This window comes from Aquarana catesbeiana, linkage group LG06 (assembly GCF_042186555.1).
Source record: "Aquarana catesbeiana isolate 2022-GZ linkage group LG06, ASM4218655v1, whole genome shotgun sequence".
Lineage (NCBI taxonomy): Eukaryota > Metazoa > Chordata > Amphibia > Anura > Ranidae > Aquarana > Aquarana catesbeiana.
In genome coordinates, this window is record NC_133329.1 from 233936830 (window position 1) to 233954995 (window position 18166).

At 45.6% G+C, this 18166-nt stretch overlaps 1 protein-coding gene across 1 annotated transcript; it reads left to right on the forward strand.

The window, feature by feature from the left end:
* The first annotated feature begins 227 nt into the window (after positions 1–227).
* Positions 228–17869, forward strand: TMEM11 (transmembrane protein 11). The gene is made up of 2 exons (XM_073633058.1): positions 228–363; positions 17040–17869. Exons 1-2 carry the CDS (start codon positions 317–319, stop codon positions 17554–17556), a joined length of 564 nt encoding a protein of 187 aa, XP_073489159.1. The 5' UTR covers positions 228–316; the 3' UTR covers positions 17557–17869.
* Positions 17870–18166: the final 297 nt, after the last annotated feature.

Consider the following 18166-nt stretch of genomic DNA (forward strand, 5'->3'; position numbering starts at 1 on the left):
GTGAATGAGGCCAACGTGTGACCTCTACACTCATCTAATCATAATATACAACCTCAGAACATAGGTGAATGCATTTGTTCCTGTGTCCAGCCCTCATATTAGATCAGTTTCCAGCTGATTACCTGTGCCTCCATTACTATACTATAAGCTGTGGCCAGTGAAATATAGGAAGGTCACCACCCAGTCAGTCAGTCAGGCATGCCTAGCTCCCTCTCCCCGCCATTTTGGCCGCTGGGCCCTGAGTGAACTATACTTCCCGTCACCACCCGGGAAATGCGCAGAACACAGGGAGGCGGGGGTGAGGCGAGTCTCCAAGATGGCCACTTGGGGAAGGAGGCGCGCTGGTGTGGGGAGAAGAGATAGGTGAGCCGGGGACGGTGTGTGCTGTGCGGTGTCCGGGCTGTGATATGTCCGCTCCCCGTACAGGGAGCGAGAGGTGATCGGGGCGCCTGGTCCGTGTACATGAGGGTGTCATGGCTGACATGTACCAGGCCCGAGGTCAGCAGTGCGGGGGGGGCACGGACAGGTCACACGTGTCTCTATAAAGCTGGGAGGGGATCGGCCGGCCATGGTCACCTTTTCCTTCATTCTTGGTAGGGCTCGTATGATGTGTGCTCTGTACTATCCCATAGGGAATACACTGCGCTTCTATTACCCCCCACTCCCCGCCCTCTGCATTAGGACGGTGGCTCCGAATTCGGGACAATGTAAAGTTTTCTACTTAGCTGTGTAAAGATTTGTTCTCAGGAGGTCACTGGAGAGTAATGCAATGTACATGACAGGTCACCTCTGACAGCTTCTAATACTGATCATTCCATGGGGACCACACCACAGGCAAAGTGTCTGCTGATGTTTTCTCCTGACAAGATAGATCTACAGAAATAGGACTGAATGAGGGAATTCCACAGATTGGGGCATGGAGAGAGGCCACAAAGTTCTACATGTGCAGACCGATGTCACCCATATTGTGCCAGTTTCATAAAAACAGTGAATAGTACTTCCTCATGTGTTTTATGAAATAAAAATATCATGTACCTATGTTGCTTCCTCCACGTTCTCGTCAAGTACCTATGTTAGTCTCTCTGTTTCCTCCTTCAGCGATGTACCTATGTTAGTCTCTCCATGTCATCCTCCAGCGATGTACCTATGTTAGTCCCTCTGTTTCCTCCTCCAGCGATGTACCTCTGTTAGTCCCTCTGTTTCCTCCTCCAGCGATGTACCTCTGTTAGTCCCTCTGTTTCCTCCTCCAGCGATGTACCTCTGTTAGTCCCTCCATGTCATCCTCCAGCGATGTACCTCTGTTAGTCCCTCCATGTCATCCTCCAGCGATGTACCTCTGTTAGTCCCTCCATGTCATCCTCCAGCGATGTACCTCTGTTAGTCCCTCCATGTCCTCCTCCAGCGATGTACCTCTGTTAGTCCCTCCATGTCCTCCTCCAGCGATGTACCTCTGTTAGTCCCTCCATGTCCTCCTCCAGCGATGTACCTCTGTTAGTCCCTCCATGTCCTCCTCCAGCGATGTACCTCTGTTAGTCCCTCCATGTCCTCGTCTAGTAATGTTCCTTATTTCTCTAGTCATCTTCCAGGACGGCATAACCTGAGAGATGACTGGTCCACCTGACAGGAAACACAATCAACATACAAGGTTAAAAGGCCCCTCCCCCTGCACCCCAGTTTTTGATTGTGTTTTCCGGCAGCGAAACTTTGTTTTTTTTCTCAGACCTGAAGCTGGTAGCAGATGGTCACCCCCCTGAGGGCTGGACGCCAAAGCCGGGGAGGGTGGCGGGTCCAGCCATGGCCCTGTCCTTCTCAGGGGGTCCCCCCAATGGCCGGGGGAGAGAGTCTTCCCCGGAAAGGAGCCTCCCAGGTACAGAGGGGTATCCTGGAACTCCTGTGAGCACATACCTCATGCTTTTTCCTTCCACTCAGTCAGGTACGGAGGTGATGAAGGAGCTGGAGCTCAGGCTGGTGTCTAGGCCACAGAGGGGGTAGAGGACGCCAGCCAGGTCGGTACCTTGGTGCCTTGTAGGGCTGGTGGAGGTCCTGGACTTCATAGGGAATGCTGAAGCTCCTGTATATGGAGCAGGCATCCCAGGGTGGATTAAGATGGCGGCGTTTCCGGGCGCTGTAACTTCCGACTTCCGGTCTATGCCAAAATGGCGGATTCGGACACTAGAGGCCAAAATCCTCCCTCAGACAGCGGCTCTCCAACAAAATGGTGCCGATTATCTGTGTATAGGAGATAGACACTCAGCGCTCCAGGGAACAGCAGGAGGCCTCACGATACTCCTCTCTTGGGGTCGGAAAACCTCGCAAAGCAGCAGATATGGATGGAGAGGAGGTAACAGCTGCAACCTTAGCCCAGGAAGAGGCCAGTGGTGGTGAGTCCTCTTCCATTTTGAATGTGGTGAAGTAAGACGGGTCTTACCTACACCATGGGGGGGTGTAGGTAGAGAGACACACACAGAAAGTCTTAGGAAACTGGTTAAAGTTTGGACTTTGTCTTTTTTGTCTCCCTAGATCCTGGCGGCTCTGCTCAGGGGGCTCACAAGATGAAGGGCAAAAATCCCCTTCCTCCCAGGTCAAAAAGATGTGGGAACTGTAATAAGCTCCCACAGGACCATGTGAAACCTTTTTGCTATAAGTGCATACAGAAACTGTCTAGTAAGGAAACCTCACAGGTTATGAGGGACTTCCTTGCGGTACAGTCGGAGATGCTTTCTACCCTCCAGTCTATTAAGACTGCTATAGCACCTAAAGCGGAGAATAGAGAAATTCTGTCCTCTAGAGAAGGCACTTCCTCTCAGGAAGGTTTTTCAGACAGGGGTCAGAAAACCTCGCAAGGACCCCCTTCCTCTTTCACTTCGGGAGTTGAGGAGTTTGAGCACCCAGAGGAGGACTCTTTAGAGGAAGGTGTAGACACAGACGCTGACAGCCAGGATAGTGACAGTCCTAGAGCTAGTAGCCACCTCTTTCCCGTGGAAGACATGGGGCAGTTACTTAGGGCGATCTATGCCTCTGAGGATATCCCAGAACCTCCGGTTCAGGTGTCGGCCCGGGACAAGATGTACAGGGGTTTGGGAAAGCCTCAGTCCAGGGTGTTCCCAGTTCATCAGGCCCTAAAGGAGGTGGTTTTGAGAGAGTGGAAAGACCCGGAAAGAAAGGTTCTTAGACTCAAAACTTGGAAGAGAAGGTTTCCTTTTGGGGAGGAAGAAGAGCAGAAATTCTTTAAAACCCCTAAGTTAGACGCATCTCTGTCGCAGGTTTCTAAAAAATCTGACTTGTCTTTTGAGGATTCAGGGAACCTAAAAGACCAAATGGACAGAAGGGCGGAGGCGCTTTTGCGCAGAGCATGGGATTCCAATGCGGCTGCCATGGCTCCTGCTTTGGCGTCAGCATGCGTGGCAAGAAACGTGGATGCATGGTTAGGCAGACTTTCTAACCATGTTTCTAAAGGCAGTGATTCCAAAGAAATCACAGACTCGTTAGAAATAATAGGTAAGGCTGTGGCATATTTGACAGATGCGGGTGTGCAGTCTGTCAGGAACACAGCCAAATCTGAGGCCCTCCTTAACTCCGCAAGAAGGGCAGTCTGGGTCAAATCATGGGAAGGTGACCATATGTCTAGATCAAGGCTGTGGTTTGCCCTTTGAAGGTTCACAACTCTTTGGACCTGGCCTGGATCAGGTGCTGTCAAGGTCAGCAGAAAAGGGAAAAAAGTTCCCGGTTAAAGCTAAAGGAGAAAGGGGCAGGAAGTTTTTTCGTCCCTCCTCTAACCAGGGTCAATTCAAAGGAAAAAAGGATGCGAATAGAAGGTGGGGAAAGGGAAAGAGCGCACAAAAAGGTAGCCTGCTCTTTTCTGGACCTAAAGACTCCACCAAGCAGTCTAAGTGACGCCAGCATCAGGGTAGGGGGGAGATTGTCCCACTTTGTCCCTCAGTGGAAGAGGATCTCCAAAAGCCCCTATATCTTGCAGATTGTAACAGAGGGATATCGTCTGGAACTTCTCTCCCCTCCCCCTCAAAACTTTTTTCTGACCCGTCTCCCCAAGGAAACTTCAAAAGCTGCAGGGCTGTTGGACAGCTTGCAGGGATTGGCATTCCAGGAGGTGATCATCCCCGTTCCACCGGAAGAGCTTTACCAAGGGTTTTACTCCCATGTATTTGTCGTTCAAAAACCGTCAGGGAAATTTTGCCTGGTATTAAATCTCAGGAAGTTGAACAGGTTTTTGCGACAAAAGAGCTGCCGGATGGAGAGTATATACACGGTGCGCAGGCATCTATTAAGGGGTGCGTTCTTAGCCACGATAGATCTAAGGGATGCTTACCTTCATATCCCAATCACCAGGGAACACCGGTCCCTGCTGAGATTCGCAGTCCTTACGAGCGAAGGGATTCAACATTTGCAATTCAGAGCTCTTCCCTTTGGATTAGCTGCAAGCCCAAGGATCTTCACAAAGGTCCTGGCAGAGGTTGTAGCTTACCTACACCTACAGGGGGGTGTCCCTTATACCCTACCTAGACGACCTTTTGGTATACGGGCAATCCCTAGAGCAGGTGGAAGTAGACGTGGGCAGAGTGATTTTCACTCTGGAGTCCTTGGGCTGGATAGTAAACAGAGAGAAATCTTCTATGGCACCGTCCCAAATAAAAGTGTTCCTGGGATATCTGGTGGATACAGAGGCTCAGAAACTGTTTCTTCCAGAGGAAAAACGGTTAAAGATGGTTACAGCAGTATCCTCTTTTAAAGAAGCCAGGGAGTGCTCTCGCAGGCATATAATGAGGGTTCTAGGTCTAATGACCTTGTGTATTCCAGCGGTTCCTTGGGCTCAGCTCCACTCCAGGGAGCTGCAGTTCTTCCTTTTGTCCTCCTGGGACAAAAGGAGAGAGTCATTGGATGCAAGGGTGTCTATCCCAACAAGAGTAAGGACCTTCCTAGATTGGTGGCTGGATCAGGACAAACTCAGGGTGGATCTACCCTGGGACCAGTGGAATCCCACAAGAATCGCTACCGATGCAAGCGGTTGGGGCGCGCACCTGGGGGACATCCAGTTACAGGGGGCCTGGACGCCTTCTCAGGCAGGGGCATCCTCCAACCACAGAGAACTCCTGGCAGTGGGCCAGGCGTTAGTATCCTTTGGAGACAGGATTCAGGGCTTAGAGATCCAAGTCCTGTCAGACAATGTGACAACGGTCTCTTACCTGAATCGTCAGGGGGGCACCAGATCCAGGAAACTACTGAGTCTAGTCCTGAACATCTTAAACTGGGCCGATGAGAATCTTCAGTCCATATCGGCGGTTCACATAAGAGGAACCGCCAATGTGGTGGCAGACTTCTTAAGCCGGCAACCCATCCTCCAAGGGGAATGGGAGTTAAATCAGGAGGTCTTTCTCCAGATACGTCAGAAGCTCGGGATATAGATCTTTTTGCCCACAGAGGGAACAAAAAAGTGGATCATTTTTTCTCTCTCAACAGAGAAGGGGGATCCCAGGGAGTGGACGCTCTGTCTCAGGACTGGGACTTCCGTCTAGCATACGCCTTTCCCCCACTAGTCTTAATACCACGGGTCTTACAAAAATTGGCCCGCTCAGATTGCGGACTGATCCTTATAGCCCCATGGTGGCCAAAAAGGACCTGGTTTGCCACTCTGAAAAAGTGGTCAATTTCTCCTCCGCTCCGTCTTCCAATCAGACGAGATCTTCTCCTACAGGGGCCAGTCTTCCACCCCGACCCGGGATTCCTCAAACTGACGGCATGGTTCTTGAGGAGGAGATCCTTAGGGGCAAGGGGTGCTCTGATAGGGTAATTGAGACCCTCTTGGGCAGCAGGAAGCTGGTCACCAGGAGGATCTACTCCAAGGTGTGGAATTGCTTCTCACAGTGGTGCCGTGATAAGGAGGTGTCTTAACCTTCAGTACCAGTGGTACTGGAATTTTTGCAAGCAGGGGTGGATCAGGGGATTTCCCCGAACACCTTGAGAGTACAGATAGCAGCGTTATCTGTATTTTTGGATCAGAGGCTCGCACTAGAACCTCTGATTAAGAGATTTCTTCTGGCAAGGGAGAGGGTAACCCCTGTCAGGGTGAATGTATTTCCTCCATGGAATTTATCTCTGGTTTTGGAGGCGCTGACGAAAGCGATCTTCGAACCAGCACAAGAGATTTCAGTTAAGGTTTTGACTCTTAAGTTAGCGTTTCTGTTGGCCATAACCACGGCCAGAAGGGTGAGCGACCTACAGGCCCTGTCAGTTAAGGAGCCTTTTCTGTTGATTCTGGAGGATAGAGTGGTTCTTAGACAGGACCCACTATATCTTCCCAAGGTCGCATCTAAGTTTAATAGATCTCAGGAGATCACTTTACCCTTCTTCTGTGATAATCCAAAAAATGAGAAGGAGAGGAAGTTTAATTTATTAGATGTCAGGAATTGTTTATTGACATATCTAGATAGAGTAAAGGACTACAGAAAGTCGAATCATCTTTTAGTTTTGTTTAGCGGCCCTAGAAAGGGAGGGCAGGCGTCTAAATCTACTGTGGCTAGGTGGATTAGGCAGACAATAACATTGGCCTATGAGCAGACCAGTTCCCCAGTACCAGGGAACCTTAAGGCCCACTCAACAAGATCCTTGGCGGCCTCTTGGGCAGAGAGAGCTGGGGCCTCGATAGAACAGGTCTGTCGCACAGCCACTTTTTGAAACACTATAGAGTGGAACTGCTGTCGCCCCAGGATCTGACATTTGGAAGAAAGGTGCTACAAGCGGTGGTCCCGCCCTGAGCTAGGCCTTGAACTCCTTGTCCATCCTCTCAGGTTATGCCGTCCTGGAAGATGACTAGAGAAAATTGACAGTTACTTACCGATAACTGTTTTTCTAGGATATCTTCCAGGACGGCAGGCCTACTTCCCACCCATGTTTTAATATAAGTACTACGGGAAGCGTTTCTCTCTGTCACCCGGATAACCTATTACTTTGGGAGAACTGAGGTGCAGGGGGAAGGGAGGGGCCTTTTAACCTTGTATGTTGATTGTGTTTCCTGTCAGGTGGACCAGTCATCTCTCGGGTTATGCCGTCCTGGAAGATATCCTAGAAAAACAGTTATCGGTAAGTAACTGTCAATTTTTTGTCCTTCCACGTCCTCCTCCTCCAGTGATGCTCCTAGATTCGTCCCTCCACTTTATCCTCCAGTGATGCTTCTATGTTGGCCCCTTCACTTCATCCTCCAGTGATGCTCCTATCTTGGTCCCTCCAGTGATTCTCCTATCTTGGTCCCTCCAGTGATGCTCCTATCTTGGTCCCTCCAGTGATGCTCCTATCTTGGTCCCTCCAGTGATGCTCCTATCTTGGTCCCTCCAGTGATGCTCCTATCTTGGTCCCTCCAGTGATGCTCCTATCTTGGTCCCTCCAGTGATGCTCCTATCTTGGTCCCTCCAGTGATGCACACATGTTTGTCCCTCTGTTACCTCCCCCAGTGATGTACCTTTGTTTTTGTTTTTTTATCTTAAATTTCATTTTTTTAAAACATCTGTATCATTTCACTTCCTGAAATCCTCTCTTAGGTGAGACTGATTTTGCACTGAACACTGATTAGGCACAGTGTTCAGTTCAAAATCTTGCACATCTGCAACCACAGGTCTTTAGAAGCGGGCAGAGGTCCCATAGACTGCCAGAGGCGCCCTCCGTGTTTTGTCCATGCATGTGGAATTTTGCACATGTGCAGACACTGCAGGTTATGGCTAGTTCCCAGACCTGGCAGAGACTTTCTATGTGGCTGTCCATGTGTGGGATCCTGTTTCAAGATGTCAGCCCAGGAGCAGAGCTATGAGGGAGAAATTTTCCTGCAAGTAATTTTCACACAGGGACAATTATTGGGGCATAACCGTTTAATTGCAGTGAGGTAGAGTGGCGTTTCTGCGTAGGAGCCCATTCTCACTATTAATGATGGGTTGCCAGTCTTGCCCAGAGCAGTCCCAGTGAAAAGTCAAGGTTGTTTCCCATTATGTTGTCCATACTACTGCTTTCTGATAGTGTGTGCTGAAAAAAAAGTACTGGGGGAGGGGGGGATATTAAATTCACATCTTTTTTCAGCAAAAATAAGTGCATTTAAAGTGGTTCTAAAGGCTGAAGGTTTTTCACCTTCATGCATTCTATACGCCCCCCCACCCCCCCCCCCCCCCCCCACCCCCAGTCGTCCCTTTGTCAGAACACAATAGCACAGCCAGGGAGATTGCTGTACTAACATCACATAGTTAGTACAGCGGCTCCTACGGAGCTGTTGGTTTTGTTTGTGTTCACCCCTTTTATAGTGTGTGCTAGGCTTTAAGCTGGCCACACAGAGTGTATCACAGCCAGTTTCTGATGAATTGGCTGAAATTCACTTTGTAGGTGGCATTGGTTGCAATTTCCTGCGTCCCGCCCAACATCCTTTGTTTGAAAAATTGAAGGAGCTGGCTGGCAAATTGTCGGCTGCACAGCAACTGCACCCAGTCGGATGCAGCCATTGTTCTGGTATCCTGACACCTGCCAGTGCCAACTGTCAAAATACAATAGCTGGAATCCTATATTTGTCCTTCTGTGCTGTATAGCTTGGAGGAATCTTGTTAGATGAATAAAAAAAAATCTTATAAGTATATGGCCAGCTTTGCTATTGAAGAAATCTGCTGAATGAAAGACAAGAACCGAACCTTCTTGCTGAGGCATAGGGTCAGAGGTAACCCCTAGTCAAACAATTTGTAGCCTGTTGACCTGGCACACAGATTTTCATCAGTTCACAGAGTAAGGCTGGCCATACATTATACATTTTTCTTGTACAACATTCCTTTTAGATTTACCAAAACCATATAATATGAGGTCAACCATATAATATGAGGTGTACCCTAAACACATACATTTGAATGCAGTCAGGCAGGCCCTTGCATTACATAGTTGAAGGTAAATCTAAAGGAAATTGAATAAGAAAGTTGTATAATGTATGGCTCATTTTAGTAAGGCCTCATTCACATGGACCTACTTAAAGCTGAACTAAAGAGAGGAATACTCCCCTTTCCCAATGCTCCCTCGCCAGTATCATCTCGTGTGTCCCAGGTTTTGACCATCTTCATTGGCTGGTGTGGGATGACATCATTCCTGCGGAGGAGCTAGTCATCCCAGCACACAGGATCAGTCCAGCTACTGTAAGCTGAGCTGCGCATGCACAGCTCAGTTTACAGTCCAGGGATTGCTTTGAGCAGGCAGGTGTGTTTTATTGCAGAAGAGACATTGTATGCAATAAAATGCATCCCTGCTCAGTGTATCATAGTGGAACGTTGGTTCCGCTTTAAGGCTACACCTGTGCAACATCCGTTCAGGTGTTGGTCCCCAAAGATCCAGCTGATGGTATATGCAAATCTTTGTGTAAATAATTTACTAATGCGCAAACCACATAGCTACGTAAATAAATAAATTAGTAGCTGCCAACAAGAAAAAGTGTTCACACACTAAACAGAAGTGAGAAAGTAAAGAAATGTGGCGCTTACTAAAACCTTAACCACTTGCCGCCCGCCCTATTACAGAATGACGGCGGCAAAGTGGTTTGATATTCCTGATCGGACGTCATATGACGTGATCAGGAATATCGAGCCGCTGCACGCCCCCGGGGGCGCGCATCATGGCGATCGTTGTTGCGGGGTGTCAGTCTGACACCCTGCAACACCGATCTAGGTAAAGAGTCTCCGACAGAGACTCTTTACCACGTGATCAGCCGTGTCCAATAACGGCTGATCACGATGTAAATAGGAAGAGCCGGTGATCGGCTTTTCCTCACTCGCGTCTGACAGACGCGAGTAGAGGAGAGCCGATCGGCTGCTCTCCTGACAGGGGGGGTCTGTGCTGATTGTTTATCAGTAGAGCCCCCCCTCGGATCCTACCCAGGACCACCAGGGAAGCTGCCCAGGACCACCAGGGAAGCGATCCACACTGGACCACCAGGTATGCCCCTAGACCACCAGGGAAATGTCACTGTGTGCCCAGGCAGCTGCCAGTCAGTGCCCACTGCAATGCCTACCAGTGCCACCAGGGATGCCCATCAGTGCCTCATTTTAGTGCCGCGTATCAGTGCCCATCAGTGCCACGTAGCAGTGCCGCCTATCAGTGCCCAGCAGTGCCACCCTATCAGTGCCACCCTAGCAGTGCTGCCTTAGATTGCCCATCAGTGCCGCCTATCAATTCCCATCAGTGCTGCATATGAGTGCCACCCATCAGTGCCGCCTACCAGTGCCCGCTCATTGGTGCCACCTCATCGGTGCCGCCGTATCAGTGCCCATCAGTGAAGGAGAAAACTTACTTATTTACAATTCTTTTTAACAGAAACAAAAGCAAAACTTTTATTTTTTTCAAAATTTTCGGTCTTTTTTTATTTGTTTAGCAAAAATAAAAACCGCAGAGGTGATCAAATACCACCAAAAGAAAGCTCTATATGTGGGAACAAAATGATAAAAGTTTAGTTTGGGCACAGTGTAGCATGACCACGCAATTGTCATTCAAACTGCGACAGCGCTGAAAACTGAAAATTGGTCTGGGCAGGAGGGTGTCTTAGGCTCGATTCACACCTATGCATGTTGCTTTTGAGCGTTTTTGGAGGTTTTTTTTTCATGCTTGCCACGTTTTTGAGCAGCGTTTTTGCGGCGTTTTTGCCGCGATTTGCGTTTTGTGTTTTTTTTTTTTTTTTACAGTTTTTTTTTACAGTCTTTAAAAAATTTAAAAAAAAAAAAAAAAAGCAAAAACGCTGCAAAAACGGTGCACTTGCGTTTTTGATGCTTGTCCATTGAATTCTATTATATGCAAAACGCTGCATTTTGCATGAAAAAAAGTCCCTGACCCTTTCCAAAAATGCAGAGAAACAAAAAAGCATTGATGTGAACATGTTCCATAGGAACCCATGTTAAAAAATTCCCGTGCATTTCTGCAAAATGCATCAAAAAACGCGCTAGTGTGAATGGAGCCTAAGTGCCCTGTATTGAAGTGGTTAACCCCTTCCCGCCGACCGAACGCACATATGCGTCCTCGGCTTTCCGGGGTTATACCGGGATGATGCCCGCAGCTGCAGGCACCATCCCGGTACCGTTGTTTTCAGCGGGCGATCGGCTACCCGAATATAACAACCGATGCGGCTAAAAGCCGCTCGGCTGTTATACCGGAGGAGCGGGAGGGGACATCCCCCCCCTCCCGCCGCCTCCCGCCGCTGTTACCGGGCCTCCCGTGCGATCGGGAGGCCCGGTGTCCATTCGGGAATCTCCGGCGGCTTCGTTCCAGCCTTCTAATTGTAAACGCGGAAGCGACGTCATGACGTCACTTCCCGTTTACTCGGCTGCCAATGGCGCCGAATTTAAAAAAGTACACAGTATTCAGAATCGCCGTTTTCGGCGATCTGAATACTTTGAAGTGTAAAGGAGGGATGGGGGGTCTTTTAGACCCCCCATCCCTCCATAAAGAGTACCTGTCACCACATATTACTGTCACAAGGGATGTTTACATTGCTTGTGACAGCAATAAAAGTAAAAAAAAAAAAAATTTTTAAACACAATTTATAAAAGTACAAAAATAAATAAAATAAATAAAAAAAAAAAAAAAAAAAATTTTTAAAGCGCCCCCGTCCCCGCGAGCTCGCGCAGCGAAGAAAACGCATACGGAAGTCACGCCCGCATATGTAAACGGTGTTCAAACCACACATGTGAGGTATCGCCGCGATCGTCAGAGCGAGAGCAATAATTCTAGCCCTAGACCTCCTCTGTAGCTCAAACCTGGTAACCGTAAAAAATTTTTAAAGCGTCGCCTATGGAAATTCATAGGTACCGTAGTTCGTCGCCATTCCACGAGTGCGTGCAATTATAAAGGGTGACATGTTTGGTATCTATTTACTCGGCGTAACATCATCTTTCACATTATACAAAAAAATTGGGGTAACTTTACTGTTTGGATTTTTTAAAATTCATGAAAGTGTCACTTTTCCAAAAATTTGCGTTTAAAACACCGCTGCACAAATACCGTGTGATAAAAAATATTGCAACAATCGCCATTTTATTCTTTAGACTCTCTTCTAAAAAATTATATATAATGTTTGGGGGTTCTAAGTAATTTTCTAGCAAAAAATACAGATTTTAACTTGTAAACACCAAATTTCAAAACTAGGCTTAGTCATGAAAGGGTTAAAACTAAGCAAATCCTAAATAAATAAATAATAAAAATAAATATCTGTGCAAACAGTGCAGCAATAGCAGCTATATATTAAAGTGCAAAAAATAAACCAGTTGGTATAAATACCAGTATGGAAGTGAATGTGTAGTAATATCCAAAAATAAAGTGCAAAGTGACAGTAAAAAACTTCCAAAAAGTGCAAATACAATCAATTTGTGACAACACAGTCTTTATAGGTGTAATAAATCCAAAGAAGCGGTGCTGGATTCCAACAGACAGAACAGTTCATTCAATATATAGTGCATCCAGATATAAAATGCATGTGCCACACTCTAATAAGGGGAATCCATCCGATGTGAGTGATACCGTTTCCCCAGCCTCTCACCTCATATAGAAATCAATCAAGCCTAAACATTCCACACATAAAGTGCATGTGCCACACTCTAGTTTGGATACTCCATCCACTGTGAGTGATATGTTTCCCCCAGCCTCTCGCCTCATATAGAAATCAATTAAGCTTGAGTATTCCACACTAGCCGATCGATTCCTCAGTAGGTCAGGAACAAGCAGGCTCTCAGATTGGCAGCACTCAATGGCATAGGATGGAAAGGCAAAGGCAAGAGGAGGACTGCATAGTGTAGTATTTAGCAAATGATTTTAATAATATTGTAGTAACAACTTACAATTGCAGAAACAAATGAACAGCATTAACAAAGGAGCCTTCTGGTCTTGGCCGTGACAGGAAGTGATATCACTGACCACGTGACTCTTTCCCTTTGAAAAAGTCACGTGGTCAGTGACAATACTCGTGAGGGAAAGGAGCCATGGTGACATTACTTCCGGTCATGGCCGAGACCGGAAGTCTTTGTTAATGCTGTTCATTCGTTTCTGCAATTGTAAGTTGTTACTACATTATTATTAAAATCATTTGCTAAATACTACACTATTGAGTCCTCCTTTTGCCTTTGCCTTTCCATCCTATGCCCTTGAGTGCTGCCAATCTGAGAGCCTGATTGTTCCTGACCTACTGAGGAATCGATCGGCTAGTGTGGAATACTCAAGCTTAATTGATTTCTATATGAGGGGAGAGGCTGGGGGAAACATATCACTCACAGTGGATGGAGTATCCAAACTAGAGTGTGGCACATGCACTTTATGTGTGGAATGTTTAGGCTTGATTGATTTCTATATGAGGTGAGAGGCTGGGGGAAACGGTATCACTCACATCGGATGGATTCCCCTTATTAGAGTGTGGCACATGCATTTTATATCTGGATGCACTATATATTGAATGAACTGTTCTGTCTGTTGGAATCCAGCACCGCTTCTTTGGATTTATTACACCTATAAAGACTGTGTTGTCACAAATTGATTGTTTTTGCACTTTTTGGAAGTTTTTTACTGTCACTTTGCACTTTATTTTTGGATATTACTACACATTCACTTCAATACTGGTGTTTATACCAACTGGTTTATTTTTTGCACTTTAATATATAGCTGCTATTTCTGCACAGATATTTATTTTTATATTTTTATTGATTTTTTTATTTAGGATTTGCTTATCTTTGAGGTTTTAGTAAGCGCCACATTTCTTTACTTTCTCATATGCAAATCTTTACTATGGATGTAAAAGATGAGCTTGGCACCACCTATTCTAGATCCTGAACTGTTGGTGGTTTGTGTTAAGTGGGTTTACTTAACCATAGAAAACCTTGGTAGAGCTTATAGCCAAGCTTTGCTTTTACAGGAAAAGTTCCCCTTATTAGAAGATCTACTGGTCACCTCTGTTTACTTAGTATTTCAGCATGTGCTTTGTTTTAACTACTTAAGGACCAGCCTCGTTTTGGAATTTAGGTGTTTACATGTTTAAAACAAAAGTTTTTTTTGCTAGAAAATTACTTAAACCCCAAACATTTTATATTGTTTTTTTTCTAACACCCTAGAGAATAAAATGGCGGTCATTGCAATACTTTTTTCGACACCGTATTTGCACAGCGGTCTTACAAGCGTGCTTTCTTTGGAAAAAATTCACTTTTTTGACTAAAAAATATAAGACAACAGTAAAGTTAGCCCAATTTTTTTTTATATTGTGAAAGATAATATTACGCCGAGTAAATTGATACCCAACATGTCGCGCTTCAAAATTGCGCCCGCTCGTGGAATGGCGGCAAACTTTTACCCTCAAAAATCTCCATAAGCGACGTTTAAAAAAATTCTACAGGTTGCATGTTTTGCATTACAGAGGAGGTCTAGGGCTAGAATTATTGCTCTCGCTCTAACGATAACGGCGATACCTCACATTTGTGGTTTGACAACCATTTTCATATGCGGGCGCTACTCACGTATGCGTTCTCTTCTGCGCGCAAGCTCGTCGGGACAGGGCGTTTTCAAAAAAAATTTTTTACATTATTTTTCTTATTTGTTTTACATGATTTTATTTATTTTTACACTGTTTAAAAAAAAAATTGTGTCACTTTTATTCCTATTACAAGGAATGTAAACATCCCTTATAATAGAAAAAAGCATGACAGGTCCTCTTAAATATGAGATCTGCGGTCAAAAAGACCTCAGATCTCATATTTACACTAAAATGCAAAAAAAAAAAAAAGTAATTTAAAAAAATGACATTGAAAAAAATGTGCCTTTATGACGTATGGACAGAAGTGACGTTTTGACGTCGCTTCCGCTCTGCTGTGTCATGGAGACGGGCGCCATCTTCCCCTCACTTGTCTCCATGCACAGCTAGGCAACAGACGTGATTGCCTCCACTGCTGCCGACAGCTCCGGTAAGCGGCGGAGGGCACCGGATCACAGCGGGAGGGGGAGGCCCCTCTCCCGCCACCGATAAAAGTGGCGCCGCAGAGACCACTTTTATCTTGTAGCCAATCGCCGGCCGAAAACGGGGATACCGGGGTTATGGCAGCTAGCTGCTGCCATAACAACGATATCCGTCCCCAAAAAAGGTACGTACATCGGCGTGCGGCGGTCGACAAGTGGTTAATTACCTAGGGTTGTGGCCTCAGGCCCTATTCTTCTCCTCTTATCTTTACATTCAACACGGTCAGTCCATGTTCGGGTGTCCTCGTCATTGTCCGAACGTCATTAACAGTTCCTAGTGGCTGTCTGGTGGTGGAGTCCTCTCAGGTTCCAGACAGGGAGTAATATTGTGAGGGAAATGTCTGGCACTGGATGGTCCGGGTACATCTGCAGTGCTAAATTAGTGGTCCTTGCACACAGAAAGGGGGCTGTAGAGGGGCCTGGACAGTAGACTTGGGTTAGTATACCTTGCTTCACAAGGAAGGGAAAAAAACACAAGTAGGATGAGTTAGAGGAGGGTGGGAGGGGTTCATGTTTTAAACAGGGTTTAGCTTCAAAGGCACTGTACATTATCAAACGTCTTTGTTGTCTTAACTAGGCATTAATGTAGTTATATTTCCTGTTGTGGCTGCAGTTTGTAGGTTCATGGCTGATAGATTTCTTATGTCCATGTATTCATTCACCTTGCTTGTTCCAATTAACTAAAGGGACATGCAACTTTTTATTTCGGGTCACAATCCATGCCTCACCATTTCCTCTGTGTTGCATCACAGATGCGGGAGTGCTAATATGAAAGACTGCTTGGTGTGATCTCTCTGTGCTCTGTCTGCTTGTGTCCATTTCTGATCTAATTCATTAGCTCTCACCAGGAGAGCACTAAACTAAGAGGACCTAGGATTGTGACATGTCATTTTGTTCACAGGAAGTGTCAGTTCTTAGATTACAGAGGTCATGCATTAACCTGTGTAGTACTAAGCTGCATGCCTCCTGTTTGAACACCAAAAGAAACTGCTGACAAAGGAATGTGAAGATCTACTCCACTATAGGCTATGTGTACAGACCAAATTACATCATAAAACTATATGATGAATGCACATATGCAGGTGAAATTCACAAGGTGCAGGTAGGAAGGTCCATAATACCTTCAAATACTTATTGCACACACAGGTTTGCTTTAAAAAGCAACACTATAATAACAGAAGCTTAACAACTTGAGCTCTGGAATATTTACCCCCTTCATGATCAGGCCATTTTTTTGCTGTTCAGCACTGTGATACTTTAAGTGGTAATTGCTCGGTCATGTAACGCTGTACCCAAATGAAATTTGTATCATTTTTTTTTACACAAATAGAGCTTTCTTTTGGTGGTATTTGATCACCACTGGGTTTTTTTTTTTTTTTTTTGCGATATAAGCAAAAAAAGAACGAAAATTTTGGAAAAAAACCTAATATTTTTTACTTTCTGATACAAAACCTATCCAATGAAAAAAAAAACGAATTTCTTCATAAAATTGTCAACACATCGCTCTGGGCTGTGACTGCACACACCAGATAAGCAGATCCCGACCGTGAATCATTGGCTGGAACTTGCTGACAGGCTCCCGCTGTGTACAATCACGGTGGGTGCCGACGGGGGGGGGGTTTGGGGCGGCGCCCGTGCCCTGAACCTGGAAGCAGGCAGCAATGTATGGGTATGTTGTGTTGCTTGTACGGGCCACTCGTCCGCAGTACATTGCAGGCAGGCAGTCCAGAAGTGGCTAATTTGTTGTTTATTTTTAAGGCTAGAGCTACACAGGTGATACTTGCTACAGAAAATTGATTGTGATTGGGGATACAGGAAGTAGATAGAGAGGACGTTACACTGCACAGGCTTCTCCCAAGTCCGCTGATGCTGATACTGTGAGGTATCTGTATATACTGTAGGTTTGAGATTGCACATCAAGGTAAAAAAAATAGCTGTGTTTGAATTCATTAGTAGCCCAATGACTGGTTTTACTTGATGTCTGAAATTAGTTAAATAAAAAAAACGGCAGATTAATAAAAATGTTTTCTCTTTGACAGGGTTCCCTTTTCCACATGTGAGTGGTACATCGTGCACGAGATATACAATGGTGAAAATGCACAAGACCAGTTTGAGTACGAACTGGAGCAAGCACTCGAAGCTCAATACAAATATATAGTGATCGAACCAACCCGTATTGGAGATGAAACTGCACGCTGGATTAGTGTGGGGAACTGCCTACACAAGACAGCAGTACTTTCTGGTACAGTGTGCCTTCTCACTCCACTCGTTTTGCCTTTTGAGTATTCACCATATATGTCTCTGCCAGCTGGTATTGTCAGCTTGGCCTGCTCTACTCTTTATGGAATCTCCTGGCAGTTTGATCCTTGCTGCAAATATCAGGTGGAGTATGATGCCTATAAACTATCAAGACTTCCACTACACACTCTTACCTCCTCTACACCAGTCGTGCTTGTAAGAAAGGATGACGTTCATAGAAAAAGACTTCAAAACACGATAGCACTTGCTGCATTGGCATACTGTGTAAAGAAGCTGTACGAACTTTATCTTGTATGATTTCCATGGATGCTGAGCATGCAACAATATAAACCTTTTTTTGTGAAATTTGATTGAGATTGAAGAATTTCTCCAGAAAAAAATTTGGTGCTACTGCACTGATTATTTTCAGCGCTTTACAGTAGAAGGATGAGGACCTGCTTTGAAGTCATTATACCCTAGCTGCAAGTCATAAACATAACAGGGAATACATGAGTTTTAAAAGTGGGTGATGAGGGAGATCTTTTTATGTTGAACATAGAATTATGTATTTGTTGTACTACACTTAACTAGCCAGAAGCCCATGTGACCATTAAAATCAAAACTAAATAAATGGCTACTTGCTTTCATGTTGTGCACTAAGAAAGTTTAAGTACAAAAATGTCCTAAAGTCTTGTCGCTCTAAGCCTAAAGTACCTTTTTGTGTTCTGAACCTGGTTTGTACAATTTATCTGATCACATCTAGTTTTCATGATGCACCAAGGTTCACCTTTTGACATTTTTTGCTTATTGTTTTTTTTTTCTCTTTAATGTTTTGCTGGACATACATGCAACAATATGATCATTCTATATAATTACCATTTAGGTGAGAGAATGAGTGATTTGCACACTATATAAATTGGCTGTCTGA